Source organism: Protomyctophum parallelum (genome assembly GCF_964188405.1).
Source record: "Protomyctophum parallelum genome assembly, chromosome: 18".
Lineage (NCBI taxonomy): Eukaryota > Metazoa > Chordata > Actinopteri > Myctophiformes > Myctophidae > Protomyctophum > Protomyctophum parallelum.
Window position 1 is genome coordinate 46,035,127 of NC_139716.1, and position 23,446 is coordinate 46,058,572.

The 23,446-nt window shown below is 44.4% G+C and overlaps 1 protein-coding gene across 1 annotated transcript in view; it reads left to right on the forward strand.

Moving 5' to 3' along the window:
• timeless (timeless circadian clock) overlaps nucleotides 1–23,446 on the forward strand; it is a 79,843-nt gene that overhangs the window by 48,602 nt on the left and 7,795 nt on the right. Inside the window, exons 18-27 of the mRNA XM_083788930.1 lie at nucleotides 37–160; nucleotides 1,917–2,118; nucleotides 4,666–4,805; nucleotides 6,844–6,929; nucleotides 9,057–9,177; nucleotides 13,349–13,431; nucleotides 13,789–13,973; nucleotides 15,198–15,447; nucleotides 17,747–17,815; nucleotides 19,134–19,252. Of these exons, the coding sequence (XP_083645056.1) occupies nucleotides 37–160; nucleotides 1,917–2,118; nucleotides 4,666–4,805; nucleotides 6,844–6,929; nucleotides 9,057–9,177; nucleotides 13,349–13,431; nucleotides 13,789–13,973; nucleotides 15,198–15,447; nucleotides 17,747–17,815; nucleotides 19,134–19,252 (1,379 nt within the window). The remainder of the gene's footprint in view (nucleotides 1–36; nucleotides 161–1,916; nucleotides 2,119–4,665; nucleotides 4,806–6,843; nucleotides 6,930–9,056; nucleotides 9,178–13,348; nucleotides 13,432–13,788; nucleotides 13,974–15,197; nucleotides 15,448–17,746; nucleotides 17,816–19,133; nucleotides 19,253–23,446) is intronic.

Sequence of the window (23,446 nt, forward strand, 5' to 3'; positions counted from 1 at the left end):
CCCCCCTAACCCTAACCCTCTGTGTTGTGATCCCAGGGTCCTCGGTTCCCCCCGAGCCAGAGGTCGATGAAGACGAGGATGGATCTGAGCTGGTGGAGGAAGAGATGGAGACGGTCCAGGTGGCCGAGACCGACTTCAACTTCCTGGACTTTATCAAACGGTGAGAGAGAGAGCACATTATTCACCTTCCAGGACTTTATCAAACGGTGAGAGAGAGAGAGCACATTATTCACCTTCCAGGACTTTATCAAACGGCGAGAGAGAGAGAGCACTTTATTCACCTTCCAGGACTTTATCAAACGGTGAGAGAGAGAGAGCACTTTATTCACCTTCCAGGACTTTATCAAACGGTGAGATAGTTGGCTGTGTTGTCCCAGGTTCGCCCAGCTTAACATAAGTCCTCCTATCCACTCCTATCTTCTCCTAGGTTCACCCAGCCTATCCTACTATCTCCTATCTTCTCCTAGGTTCACCCAGCCTATCCTACTATCTCCTATCTTCTCCTATCTTCTCCTAGGTTCACCCAGCCTATGCTACTATCTCCTATCTTCTCCTATGGTTCACCCAGCCTATCCTACTATCTCCTATCCTCTCCTAGGTTCACCCAGCCTATCCTACTATCTCCTATCTACTCCTATCCTCTCCTATGGTTCACCCAGCCTATCCTACTATCTCCTATCCTCTCCTAGGTCCACCCAGCCTATCCTACTATCTCCTATCCTCTCCTAGGTCCACCCAGCCTATCCTACTATCTCCTATCCTCTCCTATGGTTCGCCCAGCCTAACATTGTGTTGAAGTCCTATCTTCTCTTATGTTCACCTAGGTTCGCCCAGCCTAACATTGTGCAGCCCCACCTGCTCCTACTGAAGTCCTACTATCTCCTATCCTCTCCTAGGTTCGCCCAGCCCAACGTGGTGCAGCCCCACCTGCTCCTACTGAAGTCCTACTATCTCCTATCCTCTCCTAGGTTCGCCCAGCCTATCCTACTATCTCCCATGTTCTCCTATCCTCTCCTAGGTTCGCCCAGCCCAACGTGGTGCAGCCCTACCTGGTCCTACTGAAGTCCTACTATCTCCTATGTTCTCCTAGGTTCACCCAGCCTATCCTACTATCTCCCATGTTCTCCTATCCTCTCCTAGGTTCACCCAGCCTATCCTACTATCTCCTATCCTCTCCTAGGTTCGCCCAGCCTATCCTACTATCTCCCATGTTCTCCTATCCTCTCCTAGGTTCGCCCAGCCCAACGTCGTGCAGCCCTACCTGGTCCTACTGAAGTCCTACTATCTCCTATGTTCTCCTAGGTTCACCCAGCCTATCCTACTATCTCCCATGTTCTCCTATCCTCTCCTAGGTTCACCCAGCCTATCCTACTATCTCCTATCCTCTCCTAGGTTCGCCCAGCCTATCCTACTATCTCCCATGTTCTCCTATGTTCTCCTAGGTTCGCCCAGCCCAACGTGGTGCAGCCCTACCTGGTCCTACTATCTCCCATGTTCTCCTATCCTCTCCTAGGTTCGCCCAGCCCAACGTGGTGCAGCCCTACCTGGTCCTGTTGAAGTCCTACTATCTCCCATGTTCTCCTAGGTTCGCCCAGCCTATCCTACTATCTCCCATGTTCTCCTATCCTCTCCTAGGTCCACCCAGCCTATCCTACTATCTCCTATGTTCTCCTAGGTTCGCCCAGCCCAACGTGGTGCAGCCCTACCTGGTCCTACTATCTCCCATGTTCTCCTATCCTCTCCTAGGTTCGCCCAGCCCAACGTGGTGCAGCCCTACCTGGTCCTACTATCTCCCATGTTCTCCTATCTTCTCCTAGGTTCACCCAGCCTATCCTACTATCTCCCATGTTCTCCTATCTTCTCCTAGGTTCACCCAGCCTATCCTACTATCTCCTATGTTCTCCTATCCTCTCTAGGTTCGCCCAGCCCAACGTGGTGCAGCCCTACCTGGTCCTGTTGAAGTCGTACTCCCACAACTCTCCTCACACCAACCACTGCATCGTGAGGATGTTGCACCGCCTGGCGTTGGACCTGAAGATGGACGCTCTGCTGTTCCAGCTGTCTGCCTTCCACGTCTTCAACAAGATCCACAGTGACCCGGCCAAGGGCGCTTATAAGGTACAAATATCACCCTAAATATGGTACAAATATCACCCTAAATATGGTACAAATGTCACCCTAAATATGGTACAAATATCACCCTAAATATGGTACAAATATCACCCTAAATATGGTACAAATATCACCCTAAATATGGTACAAATATCACCCTAAATATGGTACAAATATCACCCTAAATATGGTACAAATATCACCCTAAATATGGTACAAATGTCACCCTAAATATGGTACAAATATGAGCCTAAATATGGTACAAATATCACCCTAAATATGGTACAAATGTCACCCTAAATATGGTACAAATATCACCCTAAATATGGTACAAATGTCACCCTAAATATGGTACAAATGTCACCCTAAATATGGTACAAATATGAGCCTAAATATGGTACAAATATCACCCTAAATATGGTACAAATGTCACCCTAAATATGGTACAAATATCACCCTAAATATGGTACAAATGTCACCCTAAATATGGTACAAATGTCACCCTAAATATGGTACAAATGTCACCCTAAATATGGTACAAATATGAGCCTAAATATGGTACAAATGTCACCCTAAATATGGTACAAATGTCACCCTAAATATGGTACAAATGTCACCCTAAATATGGTACAAATGTCACCCTAAATATGGTACAAATATCACCCTAAATATGGTACAAAAATCACCCTAAATATGGTACAAAAATCACCCTAAGTATGGTACAAATATCACCCTAAATATGGTACAAATATCACCCTAAATATGGTACAAATATGAGCCTAAATATGGTACAAATATCACCCTAAATATGGTACAAATGTCACCCTAAATATGGTACAAATGTCACCCTAAATATGGTACAAATATCACCCTAAATATGGTACAAATGTCACCCTAAATATGGTACAAATATCACCCTAAATATGGTACAAATATCACCCTAAATATGGTACAAAAATCACCCTAAGTATGGTACAAATATCACCCTAAGTATGGTACAAATATCACCCTAAATATGGTACAAATATCACCCTAAATATGGTACAAATATCACCCTAAATATGGTACAAATATCACCCTAAATATGGTACAAATGTCACCCTAAATATGGTACAAAAATGAGCCTAAATATGGTACAAATATCACCCTAAATATGGTACAAATGTCACCCTAAATATGGTACAAATATCACCCTAAATATGGTACAAATGTCACCCTAAATATGGTACAAATGTCACCCTAAATATGGTACAAATATCACCCTAAATATGGTACAAAAATCACCCTAAGTATGGTACAAATATCACCCTAAGTATGGTACAAATATCACCCTAAATATGGTACAAATGTCACCCTAAATATGGTACAAATATCACCCTAAATATGGTGCAAATATCACCCTAAATATGGTACAAATGTCACCCTAAATATGGTACAAATGTCACCCTAAATATGTCATACATCAAATGAAAGCTAGAATCCTCTACTTTCACCAGGAAAAGAGATATAATTTCTATCGTTTTCAGTTTTCTAAATATAGGCTTTTGAATGAGTCCAACACTTTAGAAAAACATCTCAAAGTTTTGACCAGTCACATTTATATACCCATAGCATATTTTTGTAATAATGTGAACATGTCACGGAATATACCAATTGAAAGAGGAGCATTTCCTCTTTACCCAGAAAAAGCAATTATGTTTGTAGCATGTTGCGTTCTTTAGATACAGGCAGTTTTATACAGCAGCTCGGTTTCACCCTAAACAGGCCTCTGCAGGGAAAATGGGCTTTGGTAGTTATCATTTGTTTGCAGCACACTTCTATTATGCCCATAACATATTCTCTATTATAGTGACAGAGACATATCATATATCAAATGAAAGCTGTAACACTCTACTTTCACTTTCAGAGAAGAGGTTCTTCTCTCTCTTTCTGTAGTTAACATAAGGTCTCTCTCTCTCTGTAGTTAACATAAGGCAGGGTACCCCAATAGGCGGCCCGCGGGCCATTTGCGGCCCACAGAGCGCCCCCTTGTGGCCCATGAGGGTCCCAGATATAAATGGCATTAAATGGGGGTCAGTAGCCTATGCATGTCAAACTGGGCATCCTTTTCAAATGGGGTCTTGCCCTGAAAATTCATTTTCAGGGCAAGACCTCGACCTCGCGCGTGCAGACTCGGCCGCCAGCCTGGTACGCTAGTCAAAATATGGCCCTTGAGGAAAATTAATTGGGGAACCCTGACATAAGGTCTCTCTCTCTCTCTCTCTCTCTCTCTCTCTCTCTCTCTGTAGGAGCTGGTGACGTTCTCCCAGTTCATCCTGAAGAGGTTCTTCTCTCTCTCTCTGTAGTTAACATAAGGTCTCTCTCTCTCTCTCTCTCTCTGTAGGAGCTGGTGACGTTCTCCCAGTTCATCCTGAAGAGGTTCTTCTCTCTCTCTCTGTAGTTAACATAAGGTCTCTCTCTCTCTGTAGGAGCTGGTGACGTTCTCCCAGTTCATCCTGAAGAGGTTCTTCTCTCTCTCTCTGTAGTTAACATAAGGTCTCTCTCTCTCTGTAGGAGCTGGTGACGTTCTCCCAGTTCATCCTGAAGAGGTTCTTCTCTCTCTCTCAGACCAACAACAAAGCCTTCGTTGAGCTTCTGTTCTGGAAGAGCGTTACAGCGGTCCGGGACATGACTGAGGGATACTCCAATGATGGGTGGGTGTCTCTCTCTCTCTCTCTCTCTCTCTCTCTCTCTCTCTCTCTCTCTCTCTCTCTCTCTCTCTCTCTCTCTCTCTCTCTCTCTCTCTCTCTCTGATCAGATCAGATTCTATAAATGTTCTTCTACATCCTGACAGTTTTCTGATAAAGCTATGTTTCTATGTCAGTCGTTCTTCGATTCTTCAAAAAATAGCAGACCTACAAGCTCGTATCGCGCCACTCGGTGGCGCGCTATGAGCTTGTAGATCTGCAATTTTTTCAACAGCTAAAGCACAACATGATGCTATAACACCAAAAAAAACCTGAACTTTGAACATTCAGTGGATTTTCTGTGGTCTGAAGTTTTCTTTGGGGGTTTGGAAGCCTTTTGAGCTACAATGAAAACAGGCAACACAGTGAAAACAGTGACATCTGCTGGCAAATCCCATTGACATATATGGGATTTGCAGGGTCTTACATCACTTACTGCCGGCAAATCAGAGCACCTGTTTGAGCCAGAAAACCCCAGATCACAGAAAATCTATGAATGTTAAAAGTTCATGTTTTTTGGGTGCAATTGAGATTAGAAAACCTAAAAAAAACCAAGAACAATTCCAAAACCTTCTTTTTAATGTCACAATCCCTTTAATTGATTCACGATATATTATATATCGTTACAAAGTGGTGACTGTACACGCTGTGACTGTACACGCTGTGACTGTACACGCTGTGACTGTACACGCTGTGTCTGTACACGCTGTGACTGTACACGCTGTGACTGTACACGCTGTGACTGTACACGCTGTGACTGTACACGCTGTGTCTGTACACGCTGTGACTGTACACGCTGTGACTGTACACGCTGTGACTGTACACGCTGTGACTGTACACGCTGTGACTGTACACGCTGTGACTGTACACGCTGTGACTGTACACGCTGTGACTGTACACGCTGTGTCTGTACACGCTGTGTCTGTACACGCTGTGACTGTACACGCTGTGACTGTACACGCTGTGTCTGTACACGCTGTGACTGTACACGCTGTGACTGTACACGCTGTGACTGTACACGCTGTGACTGTACACGCTGTGACTGTACACGCTGTGACTGTACACGCTGTGACTGTACACGCTGTGACTGTACACGCTGTGACTGTACACGCTGTGTCTGTACACACTGTGACTGACTGTACACACTGTGACTGTACACGCTGTGTCTGTACACGCTGTGACTGTACACGCTGTGTCTGTACACACTGTGACTGACTGTACACACTGTGACTGTACACGCTGTGACTGTACACACTGTGACTGTACACGCTGTGACTGTACACGCTGTGCTGTGTCTGTACACGCTGTGACTGTACACGCTGTGACTGTACACGCTGTGACTGTACACGCTGTGACTGTACACACTGTGACTGTACACGCTGTGTCTGTACACGCTGTGACTGTACACGCTGTGACTGTACACGCTGTGTCTGTACACGCTGTGACTGTACACGCTGTGACTGTACACGCTGTGTCTGTACACGCTGTGTCTGTACACGCTGTGACTGTACACGCTGTGACTGTACACACTGTGACTGTACACACTGTGACTGTACACGCTGTGTCTGTACACGCTGTGTCTGTACACGCTGTGTCTGTACACGCTGTGTCTGTACACGCTGTGACTGTACACGCTGTGACTGTACACGCTGTGTCTGTACACGCTGTGTCTGTACACGCTGTGACTGTACACGCTGTGTCTGTACACGCTGTGACTGTACACGCTGTGACTGTACACGCTGTGACTGTACACGCTGTGTCTGTACACGCTGTGTCTGTACACGCTGTGACTGTACACGCTGTGTCTGTACACGCTGTGACTGTACACGCTGTGACTGTACACGCTGTGACTGTACACGCTGTGACTGTACACGCTCTGTTCTCATACGCCGTTCTGTGACACAGAGACGGCTCCAAGGAAAAGGCGACATGGACTCTCTCTCTCTCTTTCTGTAGTTAACATAAGGTCTCTCTCTCTCTCTCATAACGCCGTTCTGTGACACAGAGACGGCTCCAAGAAAAAGGCGACATGGACTCCGGAGGAGGAACAGGAGTTACAGCGTCTCTATGAGGAGCACAGGGACTCTGATGGTGAGTACTGAGTAATACTACTCTATTACTACTGAGTACTGAGTAGTATTATATACTACTCTATTACTACTACTACTCTCCTCCCTGGGACTCTGATGGCGAGTACTGAGTAATACTACTCTATTACTACTACTACTACTCTCAAGATTCAAGACTCAGATTCAATAATTTATTTGCCATGTCAACAAGTTGATAGGAATTTGTCTTGGTTCGTACTCAACAACAAAAACCAGCAGCATAGGAAATTACATTCAGTTTATTTTAAAGTGCTATAATATGTATATACTATGAGTTCAGATGTCTAATGGCTACGGGGTGAGTGCTATCCCTGAAGCGACATGTAGAGCTCTGGATTCTTCTATATCTCCTGCCTGATGGGAGGAGATTGAAGAGGTGATGTGCAGGATGGGAGTTGTCTGCAATTATTTTGTTTGCCTTCCTAATGATTCTGGTGGAGTAGAGTGAGGAAAGTGTAGGGAGGCTGCATCCTATGTTTTTTGATGCGCGACGTATACTACTCTTTCAAGCTTTAATTTGTCTTGAGAGGTTGTGTGACCAAACCAGACCAGCATGGAGAAGGTTAGAACACTTTCAGTTCACTTTCAGTTCTTCTACTACAGTGGCCCTGTAGTAGAAGTGAGTCATGGCTGCTTGGCTGACTTTGAACTTCTTAAGCTGCCGCAGGAAATAGAGACGCTGGTGTGATTTACTTATTATGAGACTGGTGTTAAGATCCCATGAGGACTCAGGACTGGTATTAAATATTAATACTTGTACGGGGGCATGGTGGCACAGTTGGTAGTGCTGTCGCCTCACAGCTAGAAGGTCCTGGGTTCGATTCCCTTCTGGGGACGCTGTGGGTGCTGGCGCCGTGTTCCCTCCTCCGCGTCATCAGTGCCCATACCCGAGGCGGGGGTTGGCGAAAGGGCCTTTCTGTGTGGAGTTTGCATGTTCTCCCCGTGTCCCCTAGGGTAGGTACCCTCACATGTTCTCCCCGTGTCCCCTAGAGTAGGTACCCTCACATGTTCTCCCCGTGTCCCCTAGGGTAGATACCCTCGCATGTTCTCCCCGTGTCCCCTAGGGTAGGTACCCTCACATGTTCTCCCCGTGTCCCCTAGGGTAGATACCCTCACATGTTCTCCCCGTGTCCCCTATAGGGTAGGTACCCTCACATGTTCTCCCCGTGTCCCCTAGGGTAGATACCCTCGCATGTTCTCCCCGTGTCCCCTAGGGTAGGTACCCTCACATGTTCTCCCCGTGTCCCCTAGGGTAGATACCCTCACATGTTCTCCCCGTGTCCCCTAGGGTAGGTACCCTCACATGTTCTCCCCGTGTCCCCTAGGGTAGATACCCTCGCATGTTCTCCCCGTGTCCCCTAGGGTAGGTACCCTCACATGTTCTCCCCGTGTCCCCTAGGGTAGATACCCTCACAAAAACATGCCGTAATCCTGGTCTCTAAAACTACCTCCCCCTGGCCAGCCGGGGCGCCTGATGGAGGGGAAAGGAACTGGTCGGAATAACGTGTCCCTTCCACGCGCTACGTCCGGCCGGGGAAATTCCCCTCTGTCAGGTGAAAAGAAGCAGCTTGGACTCCTCATGCATAGAAGGAAGCATGAGGTCAGTCCGCTGCCCCCCCCCCCCAGGTTGGCAGAGGAAGTGTAGCGCCCAGGATTACATTAGATAATTGGCACTGGGTGAAAAGAAAACTGGGTTACAAAAATCGTGGGATAAAAATTAAAAAAAAATATATATATAATAATAATACTTGTCCTCCCTCCTCAGTGCCCGACAACATCAGAGAGAGATAAGAGAAGTAATGAATCTGATCTCAGGTCAGAATGTATTAACCCATTCTGACCGGGCACCCATTTTGGTGTTGGCATCATGTTATGCTTTAGCTATTGAAAAATAGCAGATCTACAAGCTCATATCGCGCCACCGAGTGGCGCGATACGAGCTTGTAGGTCTGCTATTTTTTGAAAAATCGAAGAACGACTGACATTTTTAGAATCTGATCTCGGGTCAGAATGGGTTCATCAGGACCAGTGTGTGTCCGGCGGAAACCTCGTATGAATCTGATCTCAGGTCAGAATGGGTTAAATATTAATACTTGTCCTTCCTCCTCAGTGCCCGACATCGTGGAGACTCTCCTCCCGCTGCTCGGCAACGAGAGAACCCGTCGTCAGGTGGTGATGCGGATGGTCCACATGGGCCTGGTGGGAGGAGCCAAGGAGCTGAAGAAACAACAGTAAGTCACCTTACTGTACATACTGTAGGCCTGGTGGGAGGAGCCAAGGAGCTGAAGAAACAACAGTAAGTCACCTTACTGTACATACTGTAGGCCTGGTGGGAGGAGCCAAGGAGCTGAAGAAACAACAGTAAGTCACCTTACTGTACATACTGTAGGCCTGGTGGGAGGAGCCAAGGAGCTGAAGAAACAACAGTAAGTCACCTTACTGTACATACTGTAGGCCTGGTGGGAGGAGCCAAGGAGCTGAAGAAACAACAGTAAGTCACCGTACTGTACATACTGTACATACTGTAGGCCTGGTGGGAGGAGCCAAGGAGCTGAAGAAACAACAGTAAGTTACTGTGTGTGTACCAGTGTTGTTTTCGTCGACTAAAACTAAGACGAAAAATGTTCGTTGACTACCTTTTCTCACTGAGGAAAACTAAATGAAAACTAAGCTATGATGACTAAAACTAAGACTAAATATACTGACAATTTTGTCAACAGATATAAACTAGACTAAAATGCTAGGAAGGGACTAGTGGACAAGAGATCCACTATACCAGGGATATTCAATTGGCGGCCCGCGGGCCACATCCGGCCCGCGGAGCGCCCCCTTGTGGCCCCTGGAAGAATTTTGAAAAAAAATAAAATATATATATATATTCTTTTATTTTTTTTGAGAATAATAAGAGGGATAATAAAAGTTACAGGTATGGTGTGTGCGATATTAATTGTTTAATTACCATAATGACGGTAATCATTAAAGGACCACTTTTCAACCTATCTTCATATAATAGGTCCTCACTAATAATCATGATAAAATGACACGTTTTTTTCTACTCGGTCTGTGTCACATAGGAGGGCTGTGGGCAGTTCAGAAACCCACCCAACAGTGACACCAATGGAGAATCCAAGCTAATAGAAACTGCAGGCTTTCTAGTCCTGAAAAGTTGCAATGCGAAAATGGAAGCCATCATTCTCACAATAATAAACCCTGTTAGGGTCCATTTGGTTCCATTACTGTGCGGAAATATACATAAATCTTCGTGTTTGAGCACAAAAAGCATTTTGAGAACCCACAAATTTCCGCGCTTCGCGCGCACACTGTGCGGCCCCCCACACACAATAATTCTACAGTTGTGGCCCCCGGCCTAATCTAATTGAATACCCCTGCACTATACTGTAAGTCATTTTACACTTGGTTGCATGCTGGAAATAGCCGATCTACAAGCTCACAATCTGCTGTTTTCAGCAAGTGTAAAGTCAGCGGCATCAAGGCCAGCCAAAATAAAATGTAGTCGACTAAATCAACTGTAGTGGACTAAAATCTTATGATATTTAGTCGACTAAAATTTGACTAACACTAAGACATTCCAGGTGACTAAAATGTGACTAAAACATTTGATTCCGGTACTCAAAGTGCTTTACAGAGCAATGGAGAATAAAAGAAAAGCAAGGCAACGACATTAGAAAACAAGCAGTAATGCAATACAGTGAGGGCATGAATAACAAAAGATAAAAGATCAATTAAAAGCAATGTTGTGGAAGTGGGTCTTGAGCTGAGCTTTAAAAATGTCTACAGAGGCTGCCTGACGAAGGTACAGTGGGAGCTTGTTCCACGCCGACGGCCCGTAGAAGCAAAAAGCTGCTTCCCCGAATTTTCTAGTTGCCATTTTTTTAGGCAAAGCGAGCAGGCCAGCAGTGGAAGACCTTAGGGGGGGCGGTTTGGGACATATTTAGGCAGGCAGTCATGTAGGTAGGAAGGTTTGGGACATATTTAGGCAGGCAGTCATGTAGGTAGGAAGGTTTGGGACATATTTAGACAGGCAGTCATGTAGGTAGGAAGGTTTGGGACATATTTAGGCAGGCAGTCATGTAGGTAGGAAGGTTTGGGACATATTTAGACAGGCAGTCATGAAGGTTTGGGACATATTTAGGCAGGCAGTCATGTAGGTAGGAAGGTTTGGGACATATTTAGGCAGGCAGTCATGTAGGTAGGAAGGTTTGGGATATATTTAGACAGGCAGTCATGAAGGTTTGGGACATATTTAGGCAGGCAGTCATGTAGGTAGGAAGGTTTGGGACATATTTAGACAGGCAGTCATGTAGGTAGGAAGGTTTGGGACATATTTAGACAGGCAGTCATGTAGGTAGGAAGGTTTGGGACATATTTAGGCAGGCAGTCATGTAGGTAGGAAGGTTTGGGACATATTTAGGCAGGCAGTCATGTAGGTAGGAAGGTTTGGGACATATTTAGACAGGCAGTCATGTAGGTAGGAAGGTTTGGGACATATTTAGACAGGCAGTCATGTAGGTAGGAAGGTTTGGGACATATTTAGGCAGGCAGTCATGTAGGTAGGAAGGTTTGGGACATATTTAGACAGGCAGTCATGTAGGTAGGAAGGTTTGGGACATATTTAGGCAGGCAGTCATGTAGGTAGGAAGGTTTGGGACATATTTAGGCAGGCAGTCATGTAGGTAGGAAGGTTTGGGACATATTTAGACAGGAAGTCATGTAGGTAGGAAGGGTTGGGACATATTTAGACAGGCAGTCATGTAGGTAGGAAGGTTTGGGACATATTTAGACAGGCAGTCATGTAGGTAGGAAGGTTTGGGACATATTTAGACAGGCAGTCATGTAGGTAGGAAGGTTTGGGACATATTTAGGCAGGCAGTCATGTAGGTAGGAAGGTTTGGGACATATTTAGACAGGCAGTCATGTAGGTAGGAAGGTTTGGGACATATGTAGGCAGGCAGTCATGTAGGTAGGAAGTTTTGGGACATATTTAGACAGGCAGTCATGTAGGTAGGAAGGTTTGGGACATATTTAGGCAGGCAGTCATGTAGGTAGGAAGGTTTGGGACATATTTAGGCAGGCAGTCATGTAGGTAGGAAGGTTTGGGACATATTTAGACAGGCAGTCATGTAGGTAGGAAGGTTTGGGACATATTTAGGCAGGCAGTCATGTAGGTAGGAAGGTTTGGGACATATTTAGGCAGGCAGTCATGTAGGTAGGAAGGTTTGGGACATATTTAGACAGGCAGTCATGTAGGTAGGAAGGTTTGGGACATATTTAGACAGGCAGTCATGTAGGTAGGAAGGTTTGGGACATATTTAGACAGGCAGTCATGTAGGTAGGAAGGTTTGGGACATATTTAGACAGGCAGTCATGTAGGTAGGAAGGTTTGGGACATATTTAGGCAGGCAGTCATGTAGGTAGGAAGGTTTGGGACATATTTAGGCAGGCAGTCATGTAGGTAGGAAGGTTTGGGACATATTTAGACAGGCAGTCATGAAGGTTTGGGACATATTTAGGCAGGCAGTCATGTAGGTAGGAAGGTTTGGGACATATTTAGACAGGCAGTCATGTAGGTAGGAAGGTTTGGGACATATTTAGACAGGCAATCATGTAGGTAGCAAGGTTTGGGACATATTTAGGCAGGCAGTCATGTAGGTAGGAAGGTTTGGGACATATTTAGACAGGCAATCATGTAGGTAGGAAGGTTTGGGACATATTTAGACAGGCAGTCATGTAGGTAGGAAGGTTTGGGACATATTTAGACAGGCAGTCATGTAGGTAGGAAGGTTTGGGACATATTTAGACAGGCAGTCATGTAGGTAGGAAGGTGCGAGACCATTGAGAGCTTTATACACCAGTAAAAGCATTTTAAAATCAATCCTAAAAACAAGCGGAAGCCAGTGCAGTGAAGCCAAAACTGGAGTAATATGTTCTCTCATCTTAGTTCTTCAGGCTCTGATGTCTGATAGTGAGTTCTTCCCGGGTTTGGTTCCAAAGCCTTTTATGAATATAACTTCCAGAATTCCCTTCCCACGGTCATGACATTCCTGGAAATATTTAGAAAAAAAAAAAAAAAAAAACTCCAGGCCTGGAAAAGGTTTGGAATTTAATCAAATGTTTTGGAAAATGTTTGCATATAATTCACATAGGTGTCCCGGTCAATTAGTATCGGCTAGGATGTAATTGTTTACAGACTTTCTTGTCTCTTTGTGTCTCTAAAGTAAAGGAACTCATATTGTTGTTATATTTTATATTTTATCTCTGTGTGTCTAAAGTAAAGGAACTCATATCGTTGATATATTTTATATTTTATCTCTGTGTGTCTAAAGTAAAGGAACTCGTATTGTTGTTTTATGTTATATTGTACCGTGGTGTCGCCCCCTACAGGAAAGGAACTCGTATTGTTCTGTGGACCGAGGACCAGGAGGAAGAGCTGCAGATTCTCCACGAGGAGTTCAAGGACTCTAACGGTACGGTACGACGGTACGGTACGACGGTACGGTACGACGGTACGGTACGGTCCAGACAGTCCAAGGACAGTTCTGATGTTGTTTTAGTCACTAGTCTAAATGAACATCACACTGCTGGTTCTGGAGGACGTGGCAGACGTTTGAACACCAATCATTCAACGTCTCTCCGCCCAGAGGTCATTTAGAAGAATCTACACAAACACTGTAGATGTATACCGGGCAACATCGTTTTGAAGGGTGTGTGTGTGTGTGTGTGTGTGTGTGTGTGTGTGTGTGTGTGTGTGTGTGTGTGTGTGTGTGTGCGTGTGCGTGTGCGTGTGCGTGTGCGTGTGCGTGTGCGTGTGCGTGTGCGTGCAGACGTCCTAGGGAACATCATGAAGAAGCTAACGGCTAAGCGCTCTCGTCCTCGCATCGTGGAGAAGCTCCTCAGCATGGGGCTGGTCTCTGAGCGGAAGGAGCTCTACAAGAAGAGAAGCTCCGCTCCGCAAGGCAGGAAGACTTCTGGGAAGAGTTCTGGGAAGAGTTCTGGACCGGGGACAATGGTAAGAATCTACGGCGCGTTCGGCTATGCGCACCGGGAAAGTGGTCAGTTTGTTGAGTGTGGTGGGCGGTGACGTCACAGAGTGCGTTCAGTGTGCCTTATTTACGAACGACCAGTTACAACACACCATTCACACTGAGCAACCCTACCCTGAGGGTAGGGTTGCTCAGCGCGTGCACTCGGCACACCCGGTGCGCAGCGCACTGGATTTTCGAACGGCAACGCACTGAGTGCACTGAATAAACGAACGACAAGAGAGCACACCAGTGCGTTCAGGGCGCATTTCCGAACGCGCCCTACATGTTTGAATCTTAAACCCATTCTGACCCGAGATCAGATTCATACGAGGTTTCCACTGGACACACACTGGTCTGATTAACCCATTCTGACCTGAGATCAGATTCATAGGAGGTTTCCACTGGACACACACTGGTCTGATTAACCCGTTCTGACCTGAGATCAGATTAAAAAAATGTCAGTCGTTCTTCGATTTTTCAAAAAATAGCAGACCTACAAGCCTGCTATTTTTCAATAGCTAAAGCATAACATGATGCTGACACCAATTCCATTTTTTTTAAAAATCAAAGAACGACTGACACAGAAACATAGCTTTTTCAGAAAACTGTCAGGATGTAGAAGACATTTTTAAAATCTGATCTCAGGTCAGAATGGGTTAAAATAAAGTCCTCAAAACTAATAATATATATCATGTTTTTTATCATGTCTATACGTTATTTTGTTGTTCTTTTTTTTACTTTTACTTAAATCATTTCAACCATTTTCAATCATTTTCAAATAAACCAGACATTAAACCAGGCATCAAGGCCTGCCAAAATAACAATAAAAAAGCTTCTAAATCAAATGTAGATTTATAATATCATGAGATTAATCAGACCAGTGTGTGTCCAGTGGAAACCTCGTATGAATCTGATCTCAGGTCAGAATGGGTTAAAGGTATATTCAGTGATTTCACTCAAAAAACCTTAGGTTTCGTTTTTGGCTGGGACCTAAGCCTTTCATCCAATCAGGATAGAGAGCCAAAAATGAAACCTAAGGTTTTTTGACCCCCAGGGGTTAACTGGGGACAGGGAGGAACTCCTTATTTGGCCAGCACACTCTATAGTAGGGAGGATTATCACGTCAAAACAAAAAAATAACTGATATTTGAATTAAGTGAAATCACTGAATATACCTTTAAAGTCTCGTTGTGTCGTATGTGTCTCAGACGGAAGAGGAGTTCCTCTCTGGACTCACCCAAGATCCCATGGACCAGGAGGACGAAGATGAGGAGGACGAAGATGAGGAGGAGGAAGAGGAGGAGGAGGAGGAGAGTGAGGGAGGAGGAGACGAGGAGACGAGGAGAGGAGACGAGGAGAGGAGACGCAGCAGGAAGCTCAACTCCTCCTCCTCTTCCTCCTCTGTGATGAAGAGGAGCCCAGATGTTCTGGCCATGGTGCGCTCCCTCCAACAACAAGGTATGAGGTCAAAGGTCGCCCTGAACAAACGTTAAAAGTCCATAGACTTTGGCCTGTCTATGACATCATTTCAGAAAGACCCTCCCCCCCCCCCCAAGCATAAAATCAAAAACCATTCACAAAAAATATTTTTTTTTCTATTGGCCAATAGATAATGACACATAGAGCCTGACTGATTCTATTGGCCAATAGATAATGACACATAGAGCCTGACTGATTCTATTGGCCAATAGATAATGACACATAGAGCCTGACTGATTCTATTGGCCAATAGATAATGACACATAGAGCCTGACTGATTCTATTGGCCAATAGATAATGACACATAGAGCCTGACTGATTCTATTGGCCAATAGATAATGACACATAGAGCCTGACTGATTCTATTGGCCAATAGATAATGACACATAGAGCCTGACTGATTCTATTGGCCAATAGATAATGACACATAGAGCCTGACTGATTCTATTGGCCAATAGATAATAACACATAGAGCCTGACTGATTCTATTGGCCAATAGATAATAACACATAGAGCCTGACTGATTCTATTGGCCAATAGATAATGACACATAGAGCCTGACTGATTCTATTGGCCAATAGATAATGACACATAGAGCCTGACTGATTCTATTGGCCAATAGATAATGACACATAGAGCCTGACTGATTCTATTGGCCAATAGATAATGACACATAGAGCCTGACTGATTCTATTGGCCAATAGATAATGACACATAGAGCCTGACTGATTCTATTGGCCAATAGATAATGACACATAGAGCCTGACTGATTCTATTGGCCAATAGATAATGACACATAGAGCCTGACTGATTCTATTGGCCAATAGATAATGACACATAGAGCCTGACTGATTCTATTGGCCAATAGATAATGACACATAGAGCCTGACTGATTCTATTGGCCAATAGATAATAACACTTAGAGCCTGACTGATTCTATTGGCCAATAGATAATGACACATAGAGCCTGACTGATTCTATTGGCCAATAGATAATGACACATAGAGCCTGACTGATTCTATTGGCCAATAGATAATAACACATAGAGCCTGACTGATTCTATTGGCCAATAGATAATGACACATAGAGCCTGACTGATTCTATTGGCCAATAGATAATGACACATAGAGCCTGACTGATTCTATTGGCCAATAGATAATAACACATAGAGCCTGACTGATTCTATTGGCCAATAGATAATGACACATAGAGCCTGACTGATTCTATTGGCCAATAGATAATGACACATAGAGCCTGACTGATTCTATTGGCCAATAGATAATAACACATAGAGCCTGACTGATTCTATTGGCCAATAGATAATGACACATAGAGCCTGACTGATTCTATTGGCCAATAGATAATGACACATAGAGCCTGACTGATTCTATTGGCCAATAGATAATGACACATAGAGCCTGACTGATTCTATTGGCCAATAGATAATGACACATAGAGCCTGACTGATTCTATTGGCCAATAGATAATGACACATAGAGCCTGACTGATTCTATTGGCCAATAGATAATGACACATAGAGCCTGACTGATTCTATTGGCCAATAGATAATGACACATAGAGCCTGACTGATTCTATTGGCCAATAGATAATGACACATAGAGCCTGACTGATTCTATTGGCCAATAGATAATAACACTTAGAGCCTGACTGATTCTATTGGCCAATAGATAATGACACATAGAGCCTGACTGATTCTATTGGCCAATAGATAATGACACATAGAGCCTGACTGATTCTATTGGCCAATAGATAATAACACATAGAGCCTGACTGATTCTATTGGCCAATAGATAATGACACATAGAGCCTGACTGATTCTATTGGCCAATAGATAATAACACTTAGAGCCTGACTGATTCTATTGGCCAATAGATAATGACACATAGAGCCTGACTGATTCTATTGGCCAATAGATAATGACACATAGAGCCTGACTGATTCTATTGGCCAATAGATAGTGGCCTATCACAGATATCTGCGGCACAATATGAAGGAATATGCAGGAAAAATAAAACTGCTTTGGGCTGATTCTCGACTGTTCCTGGTGGAGGCGGCTGTAATATGACTGTTACTGTTATGACTGAATAATAATAATAATAAAATAATATAATACTGTAATATTGTGTTTTGAGGGGAGGGTTGTAATTACGTGACTCTTTTGTCAAACTGAACAACCGATATGTCAGTTTGAAGCTACGATTCCCTGCTTTCATATGACATGAATTATAGTGTTATAGTGTGTGTTGTTCTCCGTCAGAGATGAGAGGACCGCTGCTGTGGCTCCAGAACTGCCTGAACCGAACTGCAGACGGCCGTGAAGACGATGGTATGACCTATGACCTCCTTATAGAGCCCAGTCTATTCCACATGACCTATGACCTGCTCCAGACTGTACGACGGAAGCATTTATATTTTACTCGTGATCAGAGCTTCCGTTGCTCCAGACTGTATGACGGAAGCATTTATATTTTACTCATGATCAGAGCTTCCGTTGCTCCAGACTGTACGACGGAAGCATTTATATTTTACTCGTGATCAGAGCTTCCGTTGCTCCAGACTGTACGACGGAAGCATTTATATTTTACTCATGATCAGAGCTTCCGTTGCTCCAGACTGTACGACGGAAGCATTTATATTTTACTCATGATCGGAGCTTCCGTTGCTCCAGACTGTACGACGGAAGCATTTATATTTTACTCGTGATCAGAGCTTCCGTTGCTCCAGACTGTACGACGGAAGCATTTATATTTTACTCGTGATCAGAGCTTCCGTTGCTCCAGACTGTACGACGGAAGCATTTATATTTTACTCGTGATCAGAGCTTCCGTTGCTCCAGACTGTACGACGGAAGCATTTATATTTTACTCGTGATCAGAGCTTCCGTTGCTCCAGACTGTATGACGGAAGCATTTATATTTTACTCATGATCAGAGCTTCCGTTGCTCCAGACTGTACGACGGAAGCATTTATATTTTACTCGTGATCAGAGCTTCCGTTGCTCCAGACTGTATGACGGAAGCATTATATATTTGACTCGTGATCAGAGCTTCCGTTGCTCCAGACTGTACGACGGAAGCATTTATATTTTACTCGTGATCAGAGCTTCCGTTGCTCCAGACTGTATGACGGAAGCATTTATATTTGACTCGTGATCAGAGCTTCCGTTGCTCCAGACTGTATGACGGAAGCATTTATATTTTACTCATGATCAGAGCTTCCGTTGCTCCAGACTGTATGACGGAAGCATTTATATTTTACTCATGATCAGAGCTTCCGTTGCTCCAGACTGTACGACGGAAGCATTTATATTTTACTCGTGATCAGAGCTTCCGTTGCTCCAGACTGTATGACGGAAGCATTTATATTTGACTCATGATCAGAGCTTCCGTTGCTCCAGACTGTATGACGGAAGCATTTATATTTTACTCATGATCAGAGCTTCCGTTGCTCCAGACTGTACGACGGAAGCATTTATATTTTACTCGTGATCAGAGCTTCCGTTGCTCCAGACTGTATGACGGAAGCATTTATATTTGACTCGTGATCAGAGCTTCCGTTGCTCCAGACTGTACGACGGAAGCATTTGTGGCACCAAACAAGTGAATTGAGTTTTTTATTTAGGTGCGTTTGTTTCGTCCCTCCAGGTATTTCGCAGCCCGTTCCCCTCGTCCCGTTCACGGAGGCCAACGAGGACGCCATGGAGAACAAGGCCTTCCAGAAGCTTCTGAAGAAACTGGGGATTCGACCTCCGGAAAACGAACAGGTCATTATAGGGTTAACCCATCCATTATAGGTCATTATAGGGTTAACCCATCCATTATAGAGCATTACAGGTCATTAATAATAATAATAATAATAAATTTTATTTATAACGCACTTTACATTTGAAACAAGTGCTACAGGCAGGCAGAAAAAATTAAGATACGAAAAGAAATAAGAATAAAAAACAGTTAAAAAACAGCACACAGGGCAGCTTAAAAGTCCGACTGGGCAAATGCCTTACTAAAGAGAAAGGTCTTTAGTCCCTTTTTAAAAGCGTCCACGGACTGTGGTGCTCTCAGGTGGTCGGGGAGGGCGTTCCACAGCCGAGGGGCAGCTGAGCAGAAGGCCCGGTCCCCCATGGTGCAGAGTTTGGTTCTTGTGCTTTTGAGTGTGTATGATGTACCGGAGCGGAGGGAGCGGGTGGAGGCTGGGGGTTCAAGGAGTTCCTTTAAGTAGGGGGGGGCGTTGCTGTGGATGCATTGATGGGTGAGGAGGCAGACCTTGTATTTAATCCTGGAGGAGACGGGAAGCCAGTGCAGTGTGAAGAGGATGGGTGTGATATGGTCATATTTGCGGACTCTCATTAGGACCCTGGCAGCGCTGTTCTGGATGTATTGCAGCTTTTGTAGATGTTTGCCAGGAATCCCAATGAAGAGGGCGTTGCAGTAGTCCAGTCTAGAGGAGATAAAGGCATGGATGAGCTTCTCTGCATCTGACTGGGTTAGAAGGGGGCGGAGTTTGGAGATGTTTTTGAGATGGTAGAATGCGGTTTTGCATAGATATTTTATGTGGTCACTGAATGTCAGGTGAGGATCAAACTTGACACCCAGGTTTGTGACTGAGGAGGAGAAGGGGATAACCTGGCCGTCGAAGGTGAGATGGGACATGGGGCATGAAAGAATCTGGTGTGGTGTGCCAACAAGAAGGGCTTCAGTTTTGCTACTGTTTAACTGAAGGAAGTTGTTGCTCATCCATGCCTTTATCTCCCCAAGACCGGTGGTGAGACATGATATGGCTGCAGAGGGGTTGGGGGCAGTCTTAATGTACAGCTGGGTGTCATCAGCGTAACAGTGGAAGGACAGTCCACGTCCGCTGATGACACGACCAAGGGGCAGCATATATATAATAAATAAGAGCGGACCAAGAACCGAACCCTGCGGAACACCACACGTGACAGGGAGCAGCTTGGACTTGCACCCACCCAGTGAAACATATTCAGTCCTATCAGACAGGTAGGACTGAAACCACTTAAGTGCAGTGCCTGACAGTCCAGTGGCAGTGTGTAGACGCTCCAGGAGGATAGCATGATCCACCGTATCAAATGCAGCGGTTAGGTCAAGGAGGATGAGGAGAGATGGTGATCCTTCATCAGCTGCCATCAAGAGGTCATTTGTCACCCTCAGCAGGGCCGTTTCAGTACTGTGGGCTGTACGAAACCCAGACTGAAATGTCTCATTATAGGGTTAACCCATCCATTATAGGTCATTATAGGGTTAACCCATCCATTATAGGTCATTATAGGGTTAACCCATCCTGGGCGGGAACGCCTTTTGGTGTTTGAAGCATTATGATATATTTTAGCTATTGGAAAAATAGCAGATCTACGAGCTCGTAGCGCGGCACCGAGTGAAAAATCCTGAAAATGTGGTGCAAATGATTTCAGAGCGAATGTTTTTAACTGAAATCTTTGCTTCTGGGGGGTCCTTCTGGGGGGTCCCTGGAACAACATATTTTCAGATGGGGGTCGGCGGCCGATTACATATAATTCTGTAGTTCCTTGACATGAAAATGTTTGAGAACCACTGACACAGAAACATAGGGTTTAACCCTGTGAGAACCACTGACACAGAAACATAGGGTTTAACCCTGTGAGAACCACTGACACAGAAACATAGGGTTTAACCCTGTGAGAACCACTGACACAGAAACATAGGGTTTAACCCTGTGAGAACCACTGACACAGAAACATAGGGTTTAACCCTGTGAGAACCACTGACACAGAAACATAGGGTTTAACCCTGTGAGAACCACTGACACAGAAACATAGGGTTTAACCCTGTGAGAACCACTGACACAGAAACATAGGGTTTAACCCTGTGAGAACCACTGACACAGAAACATAGGGTTTAACCCTGTGAGAACCACTGACACAGAAACATAGGGTTTAACCCTGTGAGAACCACTGACACAGAAACATAGGGTTTAACCCTGTGAGAACCACTGACACAGAAACATAGGGTTTAACCCTGTGAGAACCACTGACATAGAAACATAGGGTTTAACCCTGTGAGAACCACTGACACAGAAACATAGGGTTTAACCCTGTGAGAACCACTGACATAGAAACATAGGGTTTAACCCTGTGAGAACCACTGACATAGAAACATAGGGTTTAACCCTGTGAGAACCACTGACACAGAAACATAGGGTTTAACCCTGTGAGAACCACTGACATAGAAACATAGGGTTTAACCCTGTGAGAACCACTGACATAGAAACATAGGGTTTAACCCTGTGAGAACCACTGACATAGAAACATAGGGTTTAACCCTGTGAGAACCACTGACACAGAAACATAGGGTTTTTATGAAAACTGTCAGGATTCAGAAGTATCCTCCGGTCTAAATGGGTTAATCTAAGGGAAACTAACAGGTCATTTTAGGCGGCAGCTCTCAAACCGTTTCATGTAAAGCTTTGGTTTTCCATCTTTTTTATACTGAAGAACCACCTCAGAAAATACCAGTCTCTCTCCTCCAAGTACCTCCATGATAACTGATGTTAAAATACAGCAGCGTAGACCTGCCCTTTGTGTTCCATTCCTATAATAACTGATGTTAAAATACAGCAGCGTAGACCTGCCCTTTGTGTTCCATTCCTATAATAACTGATGTTACAATACAGCAGCGTAGACCTGCCCTTTGTGTTCCATTCCTATAATAACTGATGTTAAAATACAGCAGCGTAGACCTTTGTGTTCCATTCCTATAATAACTGATGTTAAAATACAGCAGCGTAGACCTGCCCTTTGTGTTCCATTCCTGTAATAACTGATGTTAAAATACAGCAGCGTAGACCTGCCCTTTGTGTTCCATTCCTATAATAACTGATGTTAAAATACAGCAGCGTAGACCTGCCCTTTGTGTTCCATTCCTATAATAACTGATGTTAAAATACAGCAGCGTAGACCTGCCCTTTGTGTTCCATTCCTATAATAACTGATGTTAAAATACAGCAGCATAGACCTGCCCTTTGTGTTCCATTCCTATAATAACTGATGTTAAAATACAGCAGCGTAGACCTGCCCTTTGTGTTCCATTCCTATAATAACTGATGTTAAAATACAGCAGCGTAGACCTGCCCTTTGTGTTCCATTCCTATAATAACTGATGTTAAAATACAGCAGCGTAGACCTGCCCTTTGTGTTCCATTCCTATAATAACTGATGTTAAAATACAGCAGCGTAGACCAGCCCTTTGTGTTCCATTCCTATAATAACTGATGTTAAAATACAGCAGCGTAGACCTGTCCTTTGTGTTCCATTCCTATAATAACTGATGCTAAAATACAGCAGCGTAGACCTGCCCTTTGTGTTCCATTCCTATAATAACTGATGTTAAAATACAGCAGCGTAGACCTGCCCTTTGTGTTCCATTCCTATAATAACTGATGTTAACATACAGCAGCGTAGACCTGCCCTTTGTGTTCCATTCCTATAATAACTGATGTTAAAATACAGCAGCGTAGACCTGCCCTTTGTGTTCCATTCCTATAATAACTGATGTTAAAATACAGCAGCGTAGACCTGTCCTTTGTGTTCCATTCCTGTAATAACTGATGTTAAAATACAGCAGCGTAGACCTGCCCTTTGTGTTCCATTCCTATAATAACTGATGTTAAAATACAGCAGCGTAGACCTGCCCTTTGTGTTCCATTCCTATAATAACTGATGTTAAAATACAGCAGCGTAGACCTGCCCTTTGTGTTCCATTCCTATAATAACTGATGTTAAATTACAGCAGTGTAGACCTGTCCTTTGTGTTCCATTCCTGTAATAACTGATGTTAAAATACAGCAGCGTAGACCTGCCCTTTGTGTTCCATTCCTATAATAACTGATGTTAAATTACAGCAGTGTAGACCTGTCCTTTGTGTTCCATTCCTGTAATAACTGATGTTAAAATACAGCAGCGTAGACC